This window comes from Leucoraja erinacea, chromosome 29 (genome assembly GCF_028641065.1).
Source record: "Leucoraja erinacea ecotype New England chromosome 29, Leri_hhj_1, whole genome shotgun sequence".
Taxonomy (NCBI): domain Eukaryota; kingdom Metazoa; phylum Chordata; class Chondrichthyes; order Rajiformes; family Rajidae; genus Leucoraja; species Leucoraja erinaceus.
Genome location: NC_073405.1, coordinates 4085702 through 4109221, shown reverse-complemented (window position 1 = coordinate 4109221; position 23520 = coordinate 4085702). Strand labels below are relative to the sequence as shown.

At 48.4% G+C, this 23520-nt stretch overlaps 1 protein-coding gene across 1 annotated transcript in view; it reads right to left on the bottom strand.

Moving 5' to 3' along the window:
* Nucleotides 1–23520, bottom strand: part of fbn2b (fibrillin 2b) — a 202553-nt gene that overhangs the window by 45634 nt on the left and 133399 nt on the right. The window contains 13 exon segments of the mRNA XM_055658365.1: nt 126–251; nt 3115–3240; nt 3330–3455; nt 7209–7280; nt 8768–8917; nt 10915–11040; nt 11772–11897; nt 12013–12081; nt 15046–15207; nt 17509–17631; nt 18479–18601; nt 20000–20125; nt 22628–22750. Coding sequence (XP_055514340.1) covers nt 126–251; nt 3115–3240; nt 3330–3455; nt 7209–7280; nt 8768–8917; nt 10915–11040; nt 11772–11897; nt 12013–12081; nt 15046–15207; nt 17509–17631; nt 18479–18601; nt 20000–20125; nt 22628–22750 — 1578 coding nt within the window.

The following is a 23520-nucleotide window of genomic DNA, read 5'->3' as shown; positions in this document are numbered from 1 at the left end:
ACGATGCCCGTGCGCCTCAGCGCGACCACGAGGTCACGTAATTTGCATGCCAAGGACACCTAAGTGGGACAGGCCCTTTACTCTCAAGTCTAGGTATCCGGTTGGGGCATTGGGAGGTTCCTTACCCATGCACATGGTCAGGTCTGCTGTGGCTTTGAATCCATTGTGGCACAGACAGCGGTAACTTCCCTCCGTGTCGATACATTCTCCATGGCTGCAGGCGTTCGGGATCTCCTGGCATTCGTTACGATCTGTTAGAAAAAAAGTGACGGGGATCAGATTTGCAGCACTCTCCAGGGAATATTCGTTCAGTCCGCCTGGACCTACCCGATCTCCCGGTTGCCAAACACTTTAATTCCCCTTCCCATCCCCACGCTGACCTTTCTGTCCTAGGCCTCCTCCACTGTCAGACTAAACGGCCTGTCCCACTTTCACGAGGTAATTCACCAATTCTCCCGAGTTTTCCCCTTGATTCAAACTCGTAGGATGTTCGTAACGAGTCCGTAGATATATCGTAGCGGCTCGTTATGCCAGCCGTAGGTACTCGTGGCAACAGGCACGTCGGGACGTTTTTTCCAGCCCGATTAAAAAATGTCATCGAGTTAAAAAAAATGTCGGGACAAAAGAAATTGGTACTTTTTACTCGTAAGGAGGGCATCGAAATAATCGTGGGAATTCGTAGACATATTCGTAGGAGTTTGTGAACATAGTCGTGGAAGGTCGTAGGAGTTCGTAGATTGCCACGATCTTGTTATTTATTTTAGATCCTTTTAAACTCGGCAGAGGTTTTGAATTAAGTCGTGAAAGTGGGACAGGCCCTTGAAGATAAACGCCAATTGGAGGAACAGCATCTGATATTTCGCTTGGGCAGCTAACAGCCCAGTGGTATGAACATTGACTTCTCTAATTTCAGGTAGTCCCTACACCAAATAGTCATGTCTGTTTACGCCTTCCATGGGACGATGGCAATGTGCCGAGCACTCAGGGTCATGATAATGGGTCTTGCTTGCGACACCCAGTGGACAAGGGGTCCTGGATACATCAGCCATGAGTGAGAGGGACCTAGCAGAGGTCCACACTAAACTGCCATGGGGTAGTGAGGTAATGCACACAACATCCACAGAAGGCGGTGGAGGCCAAGTCAATGGATAAGATTCTTGATCAGTACGGGTGTCAGGGGTTGTGGGGAGAAGGCAGGAGAATGGGGTTAGGAGGGAGAGATAGATCAGCTATGATTGAATGGCGGAGTAGACTTGATGGGCTGAATGGCCTAATTCTGCTCCTATCACTTATGACCTTATGACCCCCAGTGTACAAAGGGGTCCCACACATACCACCCCAGGGGGTAGGGGGGTCCCATGTGCAGATTGTACTGGGGACAGATTCCTGTATACACGGTCCTTCAGACAGGAAACTGTGTACACAGATTTACACTGGCGGCCAGCCAGCAGCTCCGGGCAATGTATTGATGTTGCAGCACTTTAGAGCATGACATGAGAGTCAACATTGTCGATCTTGTTGCTTATACACTAGAGAGGGTCGCAGCTTACAACCAACATAAATCCTTCCCACACTTGAACTGCCTTAGCAACCTCCAGGGGACCCATTATGGGACTCTACTTGTATTGAATCATCACTGGCTGGTGTACATGCCTTGTCCTGTGACAAATTAACAGGAATGTCAGCACATTAATCGCGGCCCGACTATCTCCTGGTCAATTCGAGAATGGAGCGGCTGGGCTTGTACACTCTGTGGAGTTTAGAAGGATGAGAGGAGATCTCATTGAAACATATAAAATTGGTAAGGGTTTGGACACGCTGGAGGCAGGAAAATGTTCCCGATGTTGGGAGAATCCAGAACCAGGGGCCACAGTTTAAGAATAAGGAGTAAGCCATTTAGAACGGGGCCGAGGAAACACTTTTTCTCACAGAGAGTGGTGAGTCTGTGGAATTCTTTCGGATCGGAGGGTGGTGGAGGCAGGTTCTCTGGATGCTTTCAAGAGAGAGCTAGATAGGGGTCTTAAAAATAGCGGAGTCAGGAGATATGGGGAGAAGGCAGGAACGGGGGTACTGATTGGGGATGATCAGCCATGATCACAGTGAATGGCGGTGCTGGCTCGAAGGGCCGAATGGTCACAGAGTGGTGAGTCTGTGGAATTGTCTGCCTCAGAGGCCTAATTCTGTTCCTGTCACATATGACCTTATGACTGAAACATAGAGGGATGGTAGAAAAGAAAAGTTGTAACAACTACAACAGCAATGGTTTGTGCATTTGGGACTGGAGTGTATTAAAATTAAATTGATCGTTTTAGAAACATAGAAAATAGGTGCAGGAGTAGGCCATTCAGCCCTTCGAGCCTGCACCGCCATTCAATATGATCATGGCTGATCATCCAACTCAGTATCCCGTACCTGCCTTCTCTCCATACCCTCTGATCCCCTTAGCCACAAGGGCCACATCTAACTCCCTCTTAAATATAGCCAATGAACTGGCCTCGACTACCCTCTGTGGCAGAGAGTTCCAGAGATTCACCACTCTGTGTGAAAAAAGTTCTTCTCATCTCGGTTTTAAAGGATTTCCCCCTTATCCTTAAGCTGTGACCCCTTGTCCTGGACTTCCCTAACATCGGGAACAATCTTCCTGCATCTAGCCTGTCCAACCCCTTAAGAATTTTGTAAGTTTCTATAAGATCCCCTCTCAATCTCCTAAATTCGAGAGAGTATAAACCAAGTCTATCCAGTCTTTCTTCATAAGACAGTCCTGACATCCCAGGAATCAGTCTGGTGAACCTTCTCTGCACTCCCTCTATGGCAATAATGTCCTTCCTCAGATTTGGAGACCAAAACTGTACGCAATACTCCAGGTGTGGTCTCACCAAGACCCTGTACAACGGCAGTAGAACCTCCCTGCTCCTATACTCAAATCCTTTTGCTATGAAAGCCAACATGCCATTCGCTTTCTTCAGTGCCTGCTGCTTGGATGAGCTTCTCATTATTTGTTGCGTCTATGTATCTATGATGCTCTTCTTCACTTCACCAGTCAACACTGCAACCCCCTCGCTCTCCAGGTCACAGCTGCGGACAAAGCGGACACTGCATCCTGACTCTACTCACCCACACACGCTCCACTAGGTGAGAGTTTAAACCCTGGGGAGCATTCGCAGCGGTAGCTGCCGGGGATGTTGATGCAGTCTGCGTTCCTCTGGCACAGGTTATCACCGTTCGTGCACTCGTCGATATCTGTCCCAAAACAACACGGTGGCATTATTCATCACGAAGATTGGCGGTGTCAGCGCGTGGCTGGCGGCCCGAGCGAGACGATGGCTTACCTTCACAGATCAGGAACACGTTATTGTAGCTGAATCCCATCGGACATTCGCAGCGGAAGTTCCCGATCTGGTTAATGCACACGCCGTTCGCACAAATGCCGGGGATTTCCCGACACTCGTCAATATCTGCGCACGGAACAGAACAGACAGCGATCAACTCTGGCAAACATCCCCGGTGGTGCTCAGATACATTCCCTTCCGTTTAGCTTCTGGTCACGTGCACCGAGGTACAGTGAAGAGCATTCAGTTTTGTTTCGTTTAGAGGCACAGTGCGGGAACAGGCCCTTCGGCCCTCCGAGTCCGCACCGACCAGCGATCCCCGCACATTAACACTATCCTACACGCGCCAGGGAACAATTTACATTTACACCAAGCCAATTAACCTACAAACCTGTACGTCTTTCGAGCGCGGGAGGAAAACCGAAGAACTCGGAGAAAACCCGCTCGGTCACGGGGAGAACGTACAAACTCCGTACAGACAGCTCCCGCAGTCGGGATCGAACCCGGGTCTCTGGCGCCGTGAGCGCTGAAAGTCAGCAACTCTACCGCTGCGCCACCGTGACTGCCATTGCGTGCTAATCACCCAGCGGGAAAGACATGGTTACAGTCGAGTCATTTACAGACACATGATAAGGGAATAGCGTTTAGTGCGGGGTAAAGCCAGTAAAGCCCCATCGGACGTTAAGAAGATCATAGTTAAAATAAGGAATGTTGCTGCAGGAGTACAGGTTGAAGAGTGTGGAGGGATTGTAATATGTGATTGTGGACCTGCTTCTGTGGCCAGGCACGCAGATAGCCACCTGTGTCGGGCACCATCTGCAATATTGCTGCCCCAAGACCCCATGGCAGAGATAGACATCAAACTGGACGTGGAGCTGTCCAATGGGCAACATTTTATTGTTGTTAAGGTTCCCGAAAGCTAATTGAAGTTAAAACATTTTATTTCATGAGAAAGAACAATTCTCATTACCATCAGCTTCAACAGTTCATGCTGGAACATGGGTTTGGCAAAGAGAATAATTGATGAGGCTTGTCTAAGCAGAGAGTGGCCAGGGAACACGACTTTATTCTTCCATAGATCTCTCTCTGCATTAAGATTTCTTGCCCAATATTCAGGAATGTTTTTGTTGACTCTAGTTGGCTGGCTGGATGGAGCGCTGGGGATAATTTGAACTTCAATGCAAAGGGCATTGCATCAGTATTTCAATTGAATTTACATTGAAGGCTGAGGGATTCACTACCTGGCTGCAGATAGCCAAATCCAGGTCTGAATGGCTTCATATATATCTGACACACGCTGTCTTTTTCTCACAGAACTGATGTGGAAGAAGGAACTGCAGATGCTGGTTTAATAAGTTTAATAGGTTTATTATCCACCTGTGTACAGTGTTCTTGCATTTGTATATGAGGTGTGTGTGTGTGTGTGTGTGTGTGTGTGTGTGTGTGTGTGTGTGTGTGTGTGTGTGTGTGTGTGTGTGTGTGTGTGTGTGTGTGTGTGTGTGTGTGTGCGTGTGTGTGTGAGTGTGGTGTGCGTGGTGTGTGTGTGTGTGTGTGCGTGCGCGTGTGTGTGTGTGTGTGTGCGTGTGTGCGTGTGTGTGTGTGCGCGTGTGTGTGTGTGTGTGTGTGCGAGTGTGTGTGCGTGTGTGTGTGTATGTGTGCGTGTGTGTGTGTGTGTGTGCATGTGTGTGCGTGTGTGCGTGTGTGTGCATGTGTGTGTGTGTGTGTGTGTGCGTGCTTGTGCGTGTGTGTGTGTGTGTGTGTGTGTGTGTGTGTGTGTGTGTGTGTGTGTGTCTATGCACCTGTGTGGGCAGACAAAGTCCGATCAGTAAATAATACGCTTTGATTATGAGTCGGAACATCAGCTGAACAGCAGGACACTGTTTCTTTGCAGACTGCTAGAAATATTAGCAAGGGGAATATTTCTATCGTGTAAGAAGGAACTGCAGATGCTGTTTTAAACTGAAGAGACACAAAATGCTGGAGTAACTCAGCGGAACAGGCAGCGTCTCTGGAGAGAAGGAACGGGTGACGTTTCGGGTCGAGACCCTTCTTCAGACTGAGATTCACGGGAAAGGAGAAACGAGAGATATAGATGGTGATGTAGAGAGAGATAGAACAAAGATATGCATAAAAGTAACGATGATAAAGGAAACAGGCCGTTCGTTGTTAGCTGATTGCTAGGTGAGAACGAGAAGCTGGTGCAACTTGGGTAGGGGTGGGATGAAGAGCGAGGGAATCCAGAGGTTATAAGCCACCCAAGCAAAATATAAGATGCTGTTCCTCCAATTTGCATTTTGCTTGACTCTGACAACGGCTTGTATTCACTAGAATTTAGAAGATTGAGGGGGGATCTTATAGAAACTTACAAAATTCTTAAGGGTAGATGCAGGAAGATTGTTCCCGATGTTGGGGAAGTCCAGAACAAGGGGTCACAGCTTAAGGATAAAGGGGAAATCTTTTAGGACTGAGATGAGAAAAACATTTTTCACACAGAGAGTGGTGAATCTCTGGAATTCTCTGCCACAGAATGTAGTTGAGGCCACAGTTCATTGGTATATTTAAGAGGGAGTTAGATGTGGCCTTTGTGGCTAAGGGGATCAGAGTGTATGGAGAGAAGGCAGGTACGGGAGACTGAGTTGGATGATCAGCCATGATCATATTGAATGGCGGTGCAGGCTCGAAGGGCCAAATGGCCTACTCCTGCACCTAATTTCTATGTTTCTACAGTTTAAGGATAAAGGGGAAATCTTTTAGGACTGAGATGAGAAAAACATTTTTCACACAGAGAGTGGTGAATCTCTGGAATTCTCTGCCACAGAATGTAGTTGAGACCACAGTTCATTGGTATATTTAAGAGGGAGTTAGATGTGGCCCTTGTGGCTAAAGGGATCAGGGGGTATGGAGAGAAAGCAGGGATCGGATACTGAATTGGATGATCAGCCATGATCATATTAAATGGCGGTGCAGGCTCGAAGGGCCGAATGGCCTACTCCTGCACCTATTTTCTATGGTTCTAATGGAGGAGGCCCAGGAAAGAAAGGTCTGTGTGGGAATGGGAAGGGGAACCTGGAGATCGGGTAGGTCCAGGCGGACTGAGCGAAGGTGTTCAGTGAAACGATCGCCCAGTCCATGTTTGGTCTCGCCGATGTATAAGAGTCCACAACCTGTACAACGGATGGCCCAGACCTGAAGTCCGCACTGCAACAGCTTGGTAGAGTGAAGCAGGATTGTAATGTCTCCTTGTGTGTCACGATTACTGGAAAGAACGTATGGGTTGACCAAGCTTTGACTGCACTGCAGCAACTAACACTTAAAATTCTCCTGGGGAAACTCAGCGGGTGCAGCAGCATCTATAGAGCGAAGGAAATAGGCAAACGTTTCGGGCCGAAACCCAAAGGAAATTGGCAACGTTTCGGGCCGAACTGCAGATGCTGGAAAATCGAAGGTAGGCAAGAGTGCTGGAGAATCTCAGCGGGTGCAGCAGCATCTATGGAGCGAAGGAAATAGGCAACGTTTCGGGCCGAAACCCTTTGGGTTTCGACCCAAAACGTTGCCTATTTCCTTTGGGTTTCGGCCCGAAACGTTGCCAATTTCCTTTGGGTTTTGGCCCGAAACGTTGCCTATTTCATTCGCTCCACAGATGCTGCTGCACCCGCTGAGTTTCTCCAGCACTCTTGCCTACCCTCGGTTTTCCAGCATCTGCAGTTCCTTCTTACACAGATAAAATTCTCTTTAAACTTCCAGCACAGTTTCTTCGAGCTTCAGTAGAGCGATGCTAAATTAGTCATGGTGTTAGTCTGAAATTTTCATGACCCCCCCCCCCCCCCCCCCCCCCCCCCCCCGCCTCCCCAGTTACTGCAGAGAGCGGCCAACACTTACCAACGGGCTTGCCTGTGTGAATGTCAATGATGAAGCCTGGGGCCTGGTTCCCACACAGGAGCTGGTATTGAGCTGCAAGAGAAAGTTTACGATCATTTATCCATATAACAATTACAGCACGGAAACAGGCCATCTCGGCCCTTCTAGTCCGTGCCGAACACGTATTCTCCCCTAGTCCCATCTACCTGCACTCAGACCATAACCCTCCATTCCTTTCCCGTCCATATACCTGTCCAATTTATTTTTAAATGATCAAAACGAACCTGCCTCCACCACTTCCACTGGAAGCTCTTTCCACACAGCTACCACTCTCTGAGTAAACATAGAAACATAGCAAATTGGTGCAGGAGTAGGCCATTCGGCCCTTCGAGCCTGCACCTTTCGCCATTCAATATGATCATGGCTGATCACCCAACTCAGTATCCTGTTCCTGCCTTCTCTCCATACCCCCTGATCCCTTTAGCCACAAGGGCCACATCTAACTCCCTCTTAAATATAGCCAATGAACTGTGTGGCCTCAACTACCTTCTGTGGCAGAGAATTCCACAGATTCACCACTCTCTGTGTGAAAAACGTTTTCCTCATCTCGGTCCTAAAATATTTCCCCTTTATCCTTAAACTGTGACCCCTTGTTCTGAAAGAAGTTCCCCCTCAGGTTTCCCCTAAACTTATGTCCCTTAATTCTCAAGTCATGTCCTCTTGTTTGAATCTTCCGTACTCTCAGTGGGAAAAGCTTATCCACGTCAACTCTGTCTATCCCTCTCATCATTTTAAAGACCTCTATCAAGTCCCCCCTTAATCTTCTGCGCTGCAAAGAATAAAGCCCTAACTTGTTCAACCTTTCTCTGTAACTTAGTTGTTGAAACCCAGGCAACATTCTAGTAAATCTCCTCTGTACTCTCTCTATTTATTTTTTTTTCCCGCAGGCATCGTTAACACACAGTCACTATCGTGCTGTTAATCCAACCCATGAACAGTCATAACATTGTATTGTATTACATTAAATTATTTTATTGTCATTCAGACTTTTCAGTCTGAACGAAATAACGTAGAATAAAAAAACAAAACACACACTTAACACAGATTTACCATCCACCACAGTGAGTCTACCAGGCACCTCCTCACTGTGATGGAAGGCAAATGTGTTTAAAGTCCTTGTCTCCATGTCTCCATCCCCACCCACACCATTATACATCTTGGCCCACTGAGCCCCCCCCCCCACCACTCTGTCCCCACCCCCCCTTCCCAGACCACTGTGTCCCCACTTCCCCCCCCATCACTCTGTCCCCCACCCCCCCCAGAGACCACTCTGTCCAACCATCACCCCACACCACTGTCTATTAGCACTCAAGGCAGTGTCCAATTCCCGCCACCGTGGCCACTGTCCAGCATACACAACCTGTCCCCATTGCTGGCGGCAGCAGTGATCACCAGTGTCCACACCACACTTGCCACTGCCCATCCAAGACCATGCTGCAGCTTGCAATAAAAACCAACACACACGGTACATTTGCCCCCCTCGTTTCCCACTCAGGACCCGCCTCTGACCCGGGACTCACATGTGGCTGGCGTTGGGCAGGGTTCGCACGGCTTGTTCCAGCCTTTGCCCACGTTGTACGAGCAGCAGCACATCTTCTTGGTCATGTTGAACGACAGCTCGTTCTCGCACGTGTCGTTGAAGTTACGGTAGCAGACGCTCTTCCTCATATCTGGTACACAATTCACAACAGAGGGAGGCACTTCACACCAGCCCGGCAAATGTACAACTCAATAGTCCTCAAGCTGTAACTGTGAGCTGAGCACAGCTGATGAGCTACCCTGATGCACAGCAGACCAGACTGGACTCACACTTCTCCCCGCTCCTTCACCCACCAACCTCATTTTAGGATGAGGAGTTGTTCCTCCAATTAGCGCTGGGCCTCACTCTGACAGTGGAGGAGGCCCAGGACAGAAAGGTCAGTGTGGGAATGGGAAGGGGGAGTTAAAGTGTTTCGCAACCGGGGGATCAGGTAGGTTTAAGAATAAGGGGTAAGCCATTTAGAACGGAGACGATGAAACATTTTTTCTCACAGAGAGTTGTTGTGAGTCTGTGGAATTCTCTGCCTCAAAGGCCGGTGGAGGCAGGTTCTCTGGATGCTTTCAAGAGAGAGCTAGATAGGGCTCTTAAAAATAGCGGAGCAGGGGATGTGGGGAGTCAGGGGATGATTGGGGGGATCACATTGATGGCGAAGGGCCAAACGGGGTACTGTTTATTGTTTTGGGGATGATCGCCAGTCACGATCACATTGCTAAACTGGCGGTGCATGTGTTTGGCTAACCGAAGGAAACCCACGGCCAAACCTGGGCCTACTCCTGCACCTAGTTTTGTGAACAGTGGCGAAAGTTACTCTGTTTAGGCAAAATAAGAATGGTTTAAGCGGAGGCTATGTTATCATCGCCTTTATCAGCGAAACGATCGCTAACGAGCCATAATGCGTTCCTGGTCATGGTGCAGTGAGTCGACGCTCTATCCCGCATCCATCTATTATCTATCTATCTATCTATCCTATCTATCTATCTACAGGTAACTTATTCGTCCATGACGGCTGCTCCTCCTCCTATCAGCTTCCCAACACACTTCAAAACAAAGTTGCAAGACAGGAACACTCTGAACTTTTCACCTCAATGGGATATCACAGCAAGTGCTTCAACAGGAGGGGGAGGGCCAATTGGTATTGCAATTGGAACTGCTGCAGCAGGCAGGGTAGGTGTAATTGGAATTTTTTTTTAATCCACTGCTGAGGGAGGCAGGGGAGTGCTGGAATCTTACATTTGGGAACGGGTTCAGTTCCGTTGGAGGAAACGGGTGCATGGTGGAATATTGGGTTGGGGGATCACACCATTGGGGGAGCAGACCCAACGGGTCTGCACTTGGTCCAGTATGCTATATATATATACAAGTTAGAACAATGTGGACAACGTCTAAGTGAAGGCTAGATGGGATACCCAGCAAGATACAACTGGATGCAACACAGGATAAACAGCATTTGTGTTTGCTACTCACAAAGATCTTCACTAACCAAGTGAAAGTGTTCATCAAACACAAGGCCCATCTCCTGTGCAGGGGTGAGTTACCTGTGGAAAATTACAGGCTGTCCTTTCTCTATTGATTTTCAGTTGGTGCTAAATAGCCGACTGATTTCTCTTGGGGAAAGAGACGCGGTCACTAAAGGGCCTGTCCCACTTGGGCATTACATCTGCGCGTCATCGTTTACCCGTCACAACGCACGACGTGACATCATTTACGTGTCGCTGCCTATGCCACCACGTCTCACCACGCGCCATGCGCGCGTCACGCGCGCATGGCGCGTGGTGAGACGTGGCGGCGTATGCCTGGTGTAGACGCGCGGTCACACACGTGGCGCCCCAGGATTTTGGGAATTACAAAATCTCCGCGCGCCAAATGGCGCCCAAGTGGGACAGGCCCTTGATGTTCACAACTTACAGCTACTTTCGGGGATCTGTTACATTTTAGGACGTTTCTGGCAAACATTCTTCCCCAAAGATGTCGGACAAATTAAGGAGACATTGGGGCGACATTCTTAACGTAGCAGCCATTTTTAAATGAAGTTGTGAATCAGCCGTTGGTCCGGTGGATGAAACTGACTCACATTCCTATTGACCATTGCCGGACATTGCCAATATTTCTTGCCACTCATAGTCTTACCCATGCAGTTGTTTCCCCCATTGACCTGCATGTACTCTGGAGGGCAGACGCAGGTGTAGTTGCCCAGGGTATTGTAGCATGTTCCTGGCCCGCAGATTCCAATGTGGGTGGTGCACTCATCGATATCTGAAACAAAAAGACATCCGGTTACAATTAAGATATGCTAGATATAGATATGCCATTTATTGTCACTATGCATGTACAGTGAAACTGAAAGCTGCTCGTACTCAGTGCGTACATACAATTTAGCACAAAAAACAAGTAACAGAAAAAAAACAAAAAACAGAAGGGAGATGGGGGTTGGAATAGGTGCACAATTTCTGCGGCGCTACATACATACATACATATATACAGATGGAAGTCCGTGTTGGGCGGTGTAGTCAGTGCATGTGTGAATTTGAATTTATAGTAGTTATAATTCTCGGAAAGCAACTATTCCTGAGTCTGTTTGTCCTGGATTTGATGCACCTATAGCGCCTTCCAGAGGGCAGCAGGTCGAACAGTCCAAACGCAGGATGGGAGCTGTCTTTGATGATCTTCTTTGCCCTGCTAAGGCAGCGGGAGGTGTAGATGTCCATCAGGGAGGGGAGAGGGCAGCCAATGATCCTCTGCGCTGTCCTGGTTACCCTATGAAGCCTCTCCCTGTCTGCCATGGTGCAGCTGCCATACCATGCTGTAATGCAGTATGTCAGCAGGCTCTCGATGGACGAGCGGTAGAAGGTCAGCAGCAGGTTAGAGTCAATTACATTCAATTAACGAAGGACAATAGAGTCAGAGTCATGGAGTCATAGAGTCATACAGTGTGGAAACAGAATCTAGGACTGTGCAATCGACACAAGGGTTCAGGTCATCCTCACCTTCACAGATGCGCGTATCCTCGTTCAGGTAGTAACCAGCTGGGCACTCGCACTGGAAACTTCCAAATGTATTGACACAATTTCCACCTTGGCACAGACCAGGCAGTTCCTGACACTCATCAATATCTGTGGGAAAAACAATCAGAAGCTCACGTTACAATCATTTCCACACTGGTGAAAAAATGATCCCTTTAACAAATTGTCACTTTCGACATTTTAATCATGAGGTTCACCGACTTACCCTCTAAGATAACGGTGATGGGGTTTGGTCTGAAACCCTCTCCTCCGGGACAAAGTGTCTTGTACTCGGCTAAAACAGAATATTTGTTGTACAGGTTAGTGTCCAATGTAAATATAATAATAATAATAATAATATCTTTTAGTGTCATTGCACATGTGTGCAACGAGATTTGGTCTGCGGCTTCCATCCGATGTCATAACTTAAATAACTAAACATAGAAACATAGAAATTAGGTGCAGGAGTAGGCCATTCGGCCCTTCGAGCCTGCACCGCCATTCAATATGATCATGGCTGATCATCCAACTCAGTATCCCATACCTGCCTTCTCTCCATACCCCCTGATCCCCTTAGCCACAAGGGCCACATCTAACTCCCTCTTAAATATAGCCAATGAACTGGCCTCAACTACCCTCTGTGGCAGAGAGTTCCAGAGATTCACCACTCTCTGTGTGAAAAAAGTTCCTCTCATCTCGGTTTTAAAGGATTTCCCCCTTATCCTCAAGCTGTGACCCCTTGTCCTGGACTTCCCCAACATCAGGAACAACCTTCCTGCATCTAGCCTGTCCAACCCCTTAAGAATTTTGTAAGTTTCTATAAGATCCCCTCTCAATCTTCTAAATTCTAGAGAGTATAAACCAAGTCTATCCAGTCTTTCTTCATAAGACAGTCCTGACATCCCAGGAATCAGTCTGGTGAACCGTCTCTGCACTCCCTCTATGGCAATAATGTCCTTCCTCAGATTTGGAGACCAAAACTGTACGCAATACTCCAGGTGTGGTCTCACCAAGACCCTGTACAACTGCAGTAGAACCTCTCTGCTCCTATACTCAAATCCTTTTGCAATGAAAGCCAACATACCATTCGCTTTCTTTACTGCCTGCTGCACCTGCATGCCTACCTTCAATGACTGGTGTACCATGACACCCAGGTCTCGCTGCAACTAATAAGATTTAGATTTAGATTTAGATATCCCGAGAAACATGATTTATAAAAAGAACAGTAAAACAGTCTAAAGTGCAAATGTGTCTGTGCTGGGTCGATGTGCAACGTGACCATCTGAGGGAGACAGTCCATGGGAGGGTGGGGGGCACTCAGCAGGGCCGGTTCAGAGCCGCTATAGCTCTGGGGATGAAGCTGTTCCTGAGTCTGGAGGTGTGGGTGTAGAAGGCCAGAAGGTAGGAATTCGAACAGTCCAGTACAAGGGTGTGAGGAGTCTTTGTGGATGCTGACGGCCTTCCTGAGGCAACGTGTATATCCATTGATTGGAAGCTTATCCCGGGCGGATGAGTCTTTCCCTGATTTTCCCCACATCTCCAATCCTCAGCTTGTAACTTCCATGCCAATCTCATCGCCGGCCTATCTTTGTTTCTCGTTTGAGAAAGAACTTGAGGTGCTGTGAAAATGGAAGGCAGGCAAAAATGCTGGAGAAACTCAGCGGGCGAGGCAGCATCTATGGAGCGAAGGAATAGGTGACGTTTCGGGTCGAGACCCTTCTGGAAACTCAGCGGGTGAGGCAGCATCTATGGAGCGAAGGAATAGGTGACGTTTCGGGTCGAGACCCTTCTGGAAACTCAGCGGGTGAGGCAGCATCTATGGAGCGAAGGAATAGGTGACGTTTCGGGTCGAGACCCTTCCGGGTCTCGACCCGAACCGTCACCTATTCCTTCGCTCCATAGATGCTGCCTCACCCGCTGAGTTTCTCCAGCATTTTTGTCTATCTCTCTTTCTCTCTCGCTTTCATCCTTGTGTTCCCTTCCTCGTTAATCTTTGATCACAATTACAAGTGTATCCCGGTCTTTTGTGATGTTACAAGCTTAATGATGGGCTAGGATACGTTGGGAGATAAGTGTTGTTGTGGGCCTAACTCAACGAAACACTAGTGAAGGGGGGTTGAGCAAATTCTATACTTGCATAAGATTCGTGCTTAGCTAATATGTACTTGCTGCTTCCTTTAAGTTGTAGGGTAGCTAGTGCGGTAACGCAGGCCCAACTGGTGAGAGTCCAGTTACCCTAGTCCCTCTTACAAGAGATACAAGGTCATTTGCCCTTGAGGGAAAAGCCATACATTACAAACACATAGACCCAAGAACCATCACTGTGATGAGCCTTCTTGAGCGTCGTCAGAGTCTAACGAGTCCCGCGGCCATTTAAGCCAACGGGTCAACGAAACACTAGTGAAGCCCCCGGGGGGGTCCCGCGGCCCCCACTTGATGTTAATCCAGGAAATCCAATCGGGCGGGGGAAGTGCATCCACGAGGCCCTGAAAAGCGGTCTCCCTCAGGCTTTTTTCCACAGAAGAGCTTAGCTAATATGTCGGGCCGCAGGCAGCAGCAGCAGCAGCAGCGCTCCTCCACCGCTCCACCCGCTTTTTTGAGTCGTAGCACAGAGTTCTCTTATTGTAAGTTGTAGGGTCATAGAGTGATACAGTGCGGAAACAGGCCCTTCGGCCCAACTCGCCCACACCGGCCAACAATGTCCCAGTTACCCTAGTCCCTCTTGCCTGCGCTTCGACCATATCCCTCCAAACTGGTCCTATCCACGTACCTGTCTAACTGTTTCTTAAACGATGGGGTAGCCCCAGGCTCAACTACCTCCTCTGACAGGTCTGAAGAAGGGTTTCGGCCCGAAACATCGCCCATTTCCTTTGCTCCATAGATGCTGCTGCACCCGCTGAGTTTCGGGCCGAAACGTTGCCTATTTCCTTTGCTCTAACCCTAACCCTAACCTGCTGAGTTTCTCCAGCATTTTTGTGTACCTTCGATTTTCCAGCATCTGCAGTTCCTTCTTAAATACCTCCTCTGACAGCTTGTTCCATATACCCACCACCCTTTGTGTGAAAAAGCTACCCCTCGGATTCCTATGAAATCTTTTCCCCCTCACCTTCAACCTGTGTCCTCTGGTCCTCGATTCCCCTACTCTGGGTAAAAGACCCTGGGCGTCTACCCGATGTATTCCTCTCATGATTTTGGTTGGATAGAGTGGATGTTTCCACTAGTGGGAGAGTCCAGGACGAGGTACATGAGATGCACTTACTTGAATTGACAGGGGGGCAGAATTCGCAGGGGTTGCCCCACGCTCTTCCCAGCGAGCAGCAGCATGAGGCTCGAGTCACTCCAACGCCGATCTCTGCACTGCACGAAATGCCCCCGTCGCCCCTTGGCAACGTCTCCAGATAGCAGTTACCCACGCGAGTGTCTGAAACAAAAGCAAGCAGCCAGAGTGAGTTTGGACAGCGACCACTTAATGAGCAGAAGCGACGAGAGAACAGAGTCTCACTTGGAATCCAGAGTTATGGCCCTATCCCACAGTGCGAGTTCATTCACGAGCTCTCCCGCGTTTAAAAAAAAATCAAACTCATGGTAAGCACGGAGAATGGACGTAGCGGGTACGTCAGAGCTCGGGGACGTCTCTTAGCGGCTCATAACGCTAACAGCAGGTACTCGGGAAGACTCGCTAACGGCAGGTAAGCACGGGAAGACGCGTGAAGATTTTTCAACGTGTTTGAAAAATGTCCACGAGAGCCCCGAGTACCGACGAGCGGCCGTTACCGTAAATCCCCGAGTTCGAATCCGGGCAAACTCGGGAGAATGAACTCTTGGAATGAACTCGTACAGTGGGACAGGGCTTTCATCGATGCGCCAGTGAGAAAAAAAAAAACTACGATGGTCCAACATATGTGTGCCCATGACACACTGGCCAACCTGAGGAGCACCTTCAGCAACAGACTGGTTCCACCAAGATGCAGCACAGAACGCCACAGGAGATCCCCGGACACTAGTATCATAAAGGACATTTCCCACCCCGGACACTCCCTGTTTGAACTGTTGCCGTCAGGCAGACGGTACAGATCTACAAGGACAAGGACGAACAGACTAAAAAACAGTTTTTACCCCACTGCTATAAAAGCACTAAATGTAGCCGCCAAGGAACGCAGGGGCGATACATACTAAGGGACTGTGGTACACTGTGAAATCGACAGAAGGATGGAGGGTTGGGTGTTTATGCGTGCTATTTTCGTGATATTTATTTAGTTGTTTATCTTTTAATATTTTACCTTGTATGTATCGTTAGCTTTTAGAAATGTTTGAATGGTGCACTGACTGGCTGACATTTTTAAATTTCGTTGTACATGGTTCATGTTACAATGACAATAAAGAAACTATTCTATTCTATTCTATTCTATCAAACTGTACTGCTCCTCTGATGGAAGGTCAATGACCAGAAATGTAAACTATCGTTTGTTTCACCACGGTTATCAACCTCATGAACGAAACTGACCTCGCACCACTGTTTTAAAAGCGCCGCGGGACCTTGTTTATTTGAAGCACAGTCCTAGAAAAGAAAGCGCTGGCTCGAAGGGCCGAATGGCCTCCTCCTGCACCTATTGTCTATTGTCTATAAAGCGCTGGGCCTCTACTATAATGCTCGTGTATCCCGGAGGTTTGTCCCGATGACTCAGAGCTGCCGATTTTTATTCAACAAGTCGTGCCTTTGTCTCCAGGAAACTTTTTTGAATAATAAATACCCCAGAGGGATGGTCACCCACACAACCAACCCCGGTTGGCTTGATTATAGTATAATAATTGGGAAAAAATGAACACTAGAATTTTGGAAAAATCCAACAACCCCCCACAATTAAAATGTGGATAAGGAAATGTCTGAGACATTACACTTGGAAAAGATTAGACTTGTCTTAATTGACAAATCAGAACTATTTGCTGGAATGTGGTCTCCATTTATTGGTTTTCTCTAAAAAGGTAAATTGGTTCAACAATTTAGCTGGACTGAACCTTGAGTCCAGGACTGGATGAATCTACGGACCTATCTCCAAAATTGTGTTATCGGTAAAATTTCCTTTGTTTTTTCCCCTCCCCTCTCTATTAGTTTATAGTTTTCCTTTTTTTCCTCCCTTATTTCTTTTCTCTCTACAGCACTATCTTTCAAAATGTCTTTAAATTAAAAATAGAAGCTTTGTATATATGTAATTGGCAAGCAAATCGTGTTTTGGCTATTATATGTATATGTTTCCAATAATGTCTACAAAACCCCTCAATGGGCTTGTCCCCACCTACGTCAAAAGTCTGCTCACCCACCACTCCACATCCAGGTCCCTTAGATCGGCCGACTTGGGGTCGCTGAATATCCCGCGGTCTAGGCACAAGCTCAGAGGCGACCGACTGCGCATTTGCGGTTGCAGCTCCTAGACTGTGGAACAGCATCATCACCTCTTCCCATCAGAACTGCCCCCTCCATCAACTCCGTCGAGACTAAAAACCCATCTGTACTCCCAAGCCTTTCTTGATGTCCCCTGAGCGAGGGCTATATGTATGTAGTTTGTTTGTTTTATTATTTTTATTCCAATGTAAAGCACTTTGGTCAACGAGAGTTGTTTTTTAAATGTGCTATAGAAATAAATGCGACTTGACTTGAGTTGAATAAAAATATTTTAAAAAATATATATATAAATAACAATAAATACCCCAGGAGGATGCTCACCCACACAACCAACCCCGGTAGGGTTCAACTCGAAATCCGTGGGGCAGTTACACAGGTAGCTGCCGGGGGTGTTCACACAGAGGCCGTTGATGCAGTTCACAGGATCCGCGCATTCATTGATATCTGCGAACACAATCCCAGCGACCTCGTCAACAGTCATGTTTAAGAAAGAACTGCAGATGCTGGAAAAATCGAAGGTAGACAACAAATGTTGGAGAAACTCAGCGGGTGGGGCAGCATCTATGGGGGGGATGGAATAGGTGACGTTTCGGGTCGAGACCCTTCTTCAGACTGATGAGGGGTGGGGGGGGGGGAAGAGAAAGGAAGAGCGGAGACAGTGGGCTGGGGAGAGCTGGGAAGGGAGGGGAAGGAGGGGAGAAAGCAGGGACTACCTGAAATTGGGGGAAGTCAATGTTCATACCGCTGGGGTGTAAACTGCCCAAGCGAAATATGAGGTGCTGCTCCTCCAATTTGCGGTGGGACTCACTCTGGCCATGGAGGAGGCCCAGGACAGAAAGGGCAGATTCGGAATGGGAGGGGGAGTTGAAGTGTGGAACAGAGTCTCTTGCTCAGAGTAAGGGGATCGAAAACCAGAGGACATAGACTTAAGATGAGGGGGGGGGGGGGGGGGGGGGAAGATTTAATAGGAACCTGAGGGGTAACATTTTCACACCAAGGGTGGTGGGTGTATGGAATGAGCAGTGGCGTGTAGTTGAGGCAGGGACTATCATAACGCTCAAGAGATATGTGGACAGGTACATGGATAGGACAGGTTTAGAGGGATATGGGCCAAGCGCGGGCAGGTGGGACTAGTGTAGATGGGACACGTTGGTCAGTGTGGTGTGGGCTTGTTGGGATGAAGGGCTTATTTCCACGCCCTTCTCTGCATCGACCTTACCTGTTGGAGCCGCTCACTGAACAGGGGGGGGGGGGGGGGGGGGGATCTGTCCATTGTTGGGGCAAAACTCACCTGTACAATTGCCGCCACTCCTGTCCAGCTCGTACCCATCGTCACAGACGCAGCGGAACATTCCGGGCAGGTTCTGGCAAGTGCCGAAAACACAAATGTTCTGGAAGGTGCATTCATCAATATCTGAACAAAAAGACACGGTGAGGTTAGTGGAAGACAAAGGCCTGACAGATCACCTGTCAGTAATATCCATGCTCTTTCATCAGAGACGATTCACCCTGTGCAACGCCATGTTCAATATTTATCGTTTTACCTGATCAGCAAGTCATTGGGAAAACCTGAATCCCGGATCAATTCCATCCTGGACCGATGAGAAGGCAGGAATGGGGTCCTGATTAGGGATGATCAGCCATGATCTCATTGAATGGTGGTGCTGGCTCGAAGGCCCGAAAGCCTACTCCTACACCTATTGTCTATTGTCTTATTCTAGATACCCTTAGAGATACAAGATTAACGCTACCAGTAGTTTACCGGATCTGTAAATCTATCGCTTTAATCAGACATGCGTTTGTCTATCTGGATCAAGCCTGTAATTAGATAAGGCACAAAAGGAAGTCCCACCTCAGCCTTGCGACGGGGATGAGAGTCGTGAGAGGATGCTGTGTGGGCGGAATATCCTGGTTGTCACCAGAGTTGTGTGTATCTGTATCTGTATCTTGGAATTTGCGTCTGGTCAATGGGCAACTATGTTTGAAGCTGCGTGACCCAAGGATTCAGTGGAGTGCGATGTTATTCCCTTGTTTAGTTTCATTCAGAGATGCAGCGCAGAAACAGGCCCTTTGGCCCACCGAGTCCGTGCCGACCAGTGATCCCCGCACACTATCACTACCCTACACACAGTTGGAACAATTTACAGTTTTTACCAATGCCAATTAACCTACAAACCTGCGCGTCTATGGAGTGTGGGAGTGTGTAGTGTATTGTAAATGTACTTTAATGCACCATAAATAAGCTGCGCTGTATGGCCCGATTGTAATCAGAGTTAGATTTAGCTCTTATGGCTAACGCAATCTGGACCTTCTGTATTTTGTAGTCGGCAGGGCAGTACTCTGCATATCGCCAACTTGGACAATTAAAATATTTTATCAGGCCCATTAACCTACAAACCTGTACGACTTTGGAGCGTGGGAGGAAACCGAAGGTCTCGGAGAAAACCCACGCAGATCACGGGGAGAACGTACAAACTCCATACGGACAGCACCCGTAGTCGGGATCGAACCCGGGTCTCTGGCGCTGCATTTTGCTGTAAGGCAGCAACTCTACCGCTGCGCCACCGTGACTGCCCGGGATACGGGGAGAAAGCAGGAACGGGGCACTGATTTTGGATGCTCATATTGAATGGCAGTGCTGGCCGGAAGGGCCCCAAAGTGCACCTATTTTCTACGCTTCTACATTGTCTTTCCGCTGACTGGTTAGCGCGCGACGAAAGCATTCCGCTGTACCTCGGTACGCGCGACAATAAACGTAAGTGAGACGGACTGCCGGGAGCGATTGGAGTGAAGCGCATCGTGGCGAGCTTACCTTGGCACGCCTTGCTGTCGTCTGTCGGAGTGAACCCCATTTCACATTCGCACCGGTACCCCCCAGGAGCGTTCAGGCACTGCCCGTTCTCACACAGGTTCACATTCTCTGCGCACTCGTCGACATCTGCACGGAAACATATAGATCAACCAGTGAGCAACACTGAATATCGGAGACGCTGCCCGTCCAGCATTTTGCGTCTATCGTTAGCAATACTGAACAATATCTCTCACTGGTGCAAGCCAATAGTCCCAGAGATTGATGTCGGCATCTCCCCTGGATTATGGGGATACCCCTGCAGACACAGGCCACGGAGCGCAGAGAGGAATAGAAACAGGAAATGCTAGATAAAACCGAGGGAATAAACAGGAAACCTATTTGTTAAATTGTCTGAAAGATGCGACTGACAGATGGAACAGAAACTCTAGTAAAACAAAAACGTCCAGTGAACAGAGGTTTCCTGTTTGTATTTTGCTCCATGACAGATCCCTGGGATTGAATAGTCTTGGTTGCTGTCGATGTACGTGTGTGGGAGGCATTAACTGAGAAAACCATCTGCTAGAAGCAATGGCATGGCATAATCAGCATTGATTTAAATTGTGTGCGATTGATGCTGTGGGGAGCATCTCTGACTGTATTGTAGTATTTACTGCTCATTGTCAAAGTGACACTGTCTCTCAGATTGACGGTTGGATCAGAGATGCCTCGCTGTGAGCTGCTGTGGCGGATGCCCCCCGTAGGTCGGCAGAGCCCGCGGCTGGGGCCTAGGTCGGCACCATGGGGGGGGGGGGGGGTCCAGAGAGGACCCAGCGACGATAACGGAGGTCGATGCGGCGGTTGACCGATGGTGTTGACCGATGGACGTGTAAGTGAGGATGAGGCTGCTGAGGGGAGAAACAAGGGAGGGCCCAGCATGGGAGGACCACCTGCCGCATGTGACAATAAAGCATTCATTCACATCAGATCTTTACAATAAAACTCCGCTCCTTAAGCCTGCCCGCTGTTGGGAAAATATTCCCATCTCCCTTTCCAAGATGCTGATTGCACTCCTGCGTAGAAAGCTACGATTGCCCATCAGTTACAACCCGGCTGGGAACAGGGATGAGTTTCAATCCTCCTTGAAGTCAAACTGAAACGGCTGAGTTTACCAGAGAAGAGAAGGCCTGCATGTGGGAAACGCAATGTGCAGCACATCTTGCATTGTCCTTTAATGCAAGGGGGAAATCCTTTAAAACCGGGATGAGAAGAACTTTTTTCAATTCTGGAACTCTTGCCACAGGTCAAACATTGGCTATATTTAACGGCTGAGTTTAGACCAGGGGAGATGGAGAGAAGGCAGGTACTGCGTGATGGGAAATCATATTGAAATGTGCAGCAGGGCCGAATGGCCTACTTGCACCTTATTTCCTTCACTAGTATCAGTATCGAGTAGCGCAAGTTGGGAGGTCACGTTGCGGTTGTATATAAGACGTTGGTGAGGCCGCATTTCGAGTGTTGTGTTCAATTCTGGGCACCGTGTTATAGGGAAGATGCTGTCAAGCTGGAAAGGGTGCAGAGAGGATTTACGAGGATGTTACCCCAGGGCTAGAGGGTCTGAGCTATAGGGAGAGGTTGAGTAGGCTGGGATTCTATTCCTTTGAGTGCAGGAGGATGAGTGGTGATTTTATAGCTGTGTATACGATCATGAGAGGAATAGATTGGGTAGATTCACAGGAAGACAAAAATGCTGGAGAAACTCAGCGGGTGAAGCAGCATCTATGGAGAGAAGAAATAGGTGACGTTTCAGGTCGAGACCCTTCTTCAGACTGATGTGGGGGGGGGAGGGGAAAGGGATTCAGAGAGTCTCTTGTCCAGAGTAGGTGAATCGAGGACCAGAAGACATAGGTTTAAGGTTAAGGGCGAACAATTTAATAGGAATGTGAGGGGTAGTTTTTTTCACTCAAAGGGTGGTGGGTGTATGGAACAAGCTGCCAGAGGAGGTAGTTGAGGCTGGGACTATCCCAACATTTAAGAAGCAGTTAGACAGGTACATGGATAGAGTCTGAAGAAGGGTTTCAGCCCAAAACGTCGCCTATTTTCTTCGCTCCATAGATGCTGCTGCACCCGCTGAGTTTCTCCAGCAATTTTGTGTACCTTCGATCCTCCAGCATCTGCAGTTCCTTCTTGAACACATGGATAGGACAGGTCTGGAGGGGTACGGAGCAAACTCAGGCAGATGGGACTAGTGTAGCTGGGACATGTTTGGCCGGTGTGGGCAAGTTGTGTTTCCACACTGTATCACTCTATGACTCTAAGAGAACAGTTTTACAGTGCAATGAAGCAACCTGGCAGCGCATCTCCTTGGCACGAATGGGGGGTTTGGATGTAGTGGTGGGTGGTCTCAGAATACAAGAGAAACCCTTGAGATAGTTCTTGCAGGTTCTGGAGACGTCAGTGAATGCTGCTTGAAGATCATGGATCACAAGTAAGTGTCAGAGACAAGAGGCAGGAGAAATGGCTTCAAAACCATCGTAAGCCAACAAGTAATAATCAGACTCATCAGCCTGCCCGGAATCTTGAAGCAGGAGACAGCGTGCAGTCAACCACTGGCTCTCTCTTATCCACTTCTTCTCACCAGGACCTCTTTACCTGAGCAGCTGAAGCCATCTCCGCTGAAGCCATCCTTGCAAGCGCAGCGGTATGAGCCCGGCGTGTTCATGCAGTTGGCACTGGGGTTGCACTGGTGCTCCTCAGTCGCGCATTCGTCCAGATCTGCAACAGGACAACCAAAGGTCACCGGAAATCACATCTCAGGTGCATAATAAATCCTTCACTTCAGCAGGCAAGTGGCCGATGGTCAGGGTTGGGACCCCCTTGAGCTTCAGCACGCGACCACTGCACAAACAAATATCGGCACTTCCATTACTATCTTATCGACAATAGGTGCAAGAGTAGGCCATTCGGCCCTTCGAACCAGCACCGCCATTCACTGTGATCATGGCTGATCATTAGGTTCCTGCAACACAGCAGTCTACAGACTATATTACTGTTTACCAGGCCAACCAGGTTAATTCCAGGATGGCGGGACTGACATATGATGAAAGAATGGAACGACTGGGCTTATATTCACTGGAATTTAGAAGGATGAGAGGGAATTCTTATAGAAACATATAAAATTCCTCAGGGATTGGACAGGTTAGATGCAGGAAAAATGTTCCCCATGTTGGACGAGTCCAGTGCCAGGGGTCACACAGTTTAAGAATAAGGGGTAGGCCATTGAGGACTGAGATGAGGGAAAAAGTTTTCACCCAGAGCGTTGTGAATCTGTGGAATTCTCTGCCACAGAAGGCAGTGGAGGCCGATTCACTGGATGTTTTCAAGAGAGAGTTAGTTGTAGCTTTTAGGGCTAACGGAATCAAGGGATATAGGGAGAAGGCAGGAACGGGGATGATCGGTCATGATCATATTGAATTGCTCGAAGGGCCGAGTGGCCTACACCGGAGCCTATTTTCTCTGTTTCTATGTTTATGATTAGCTGTGGA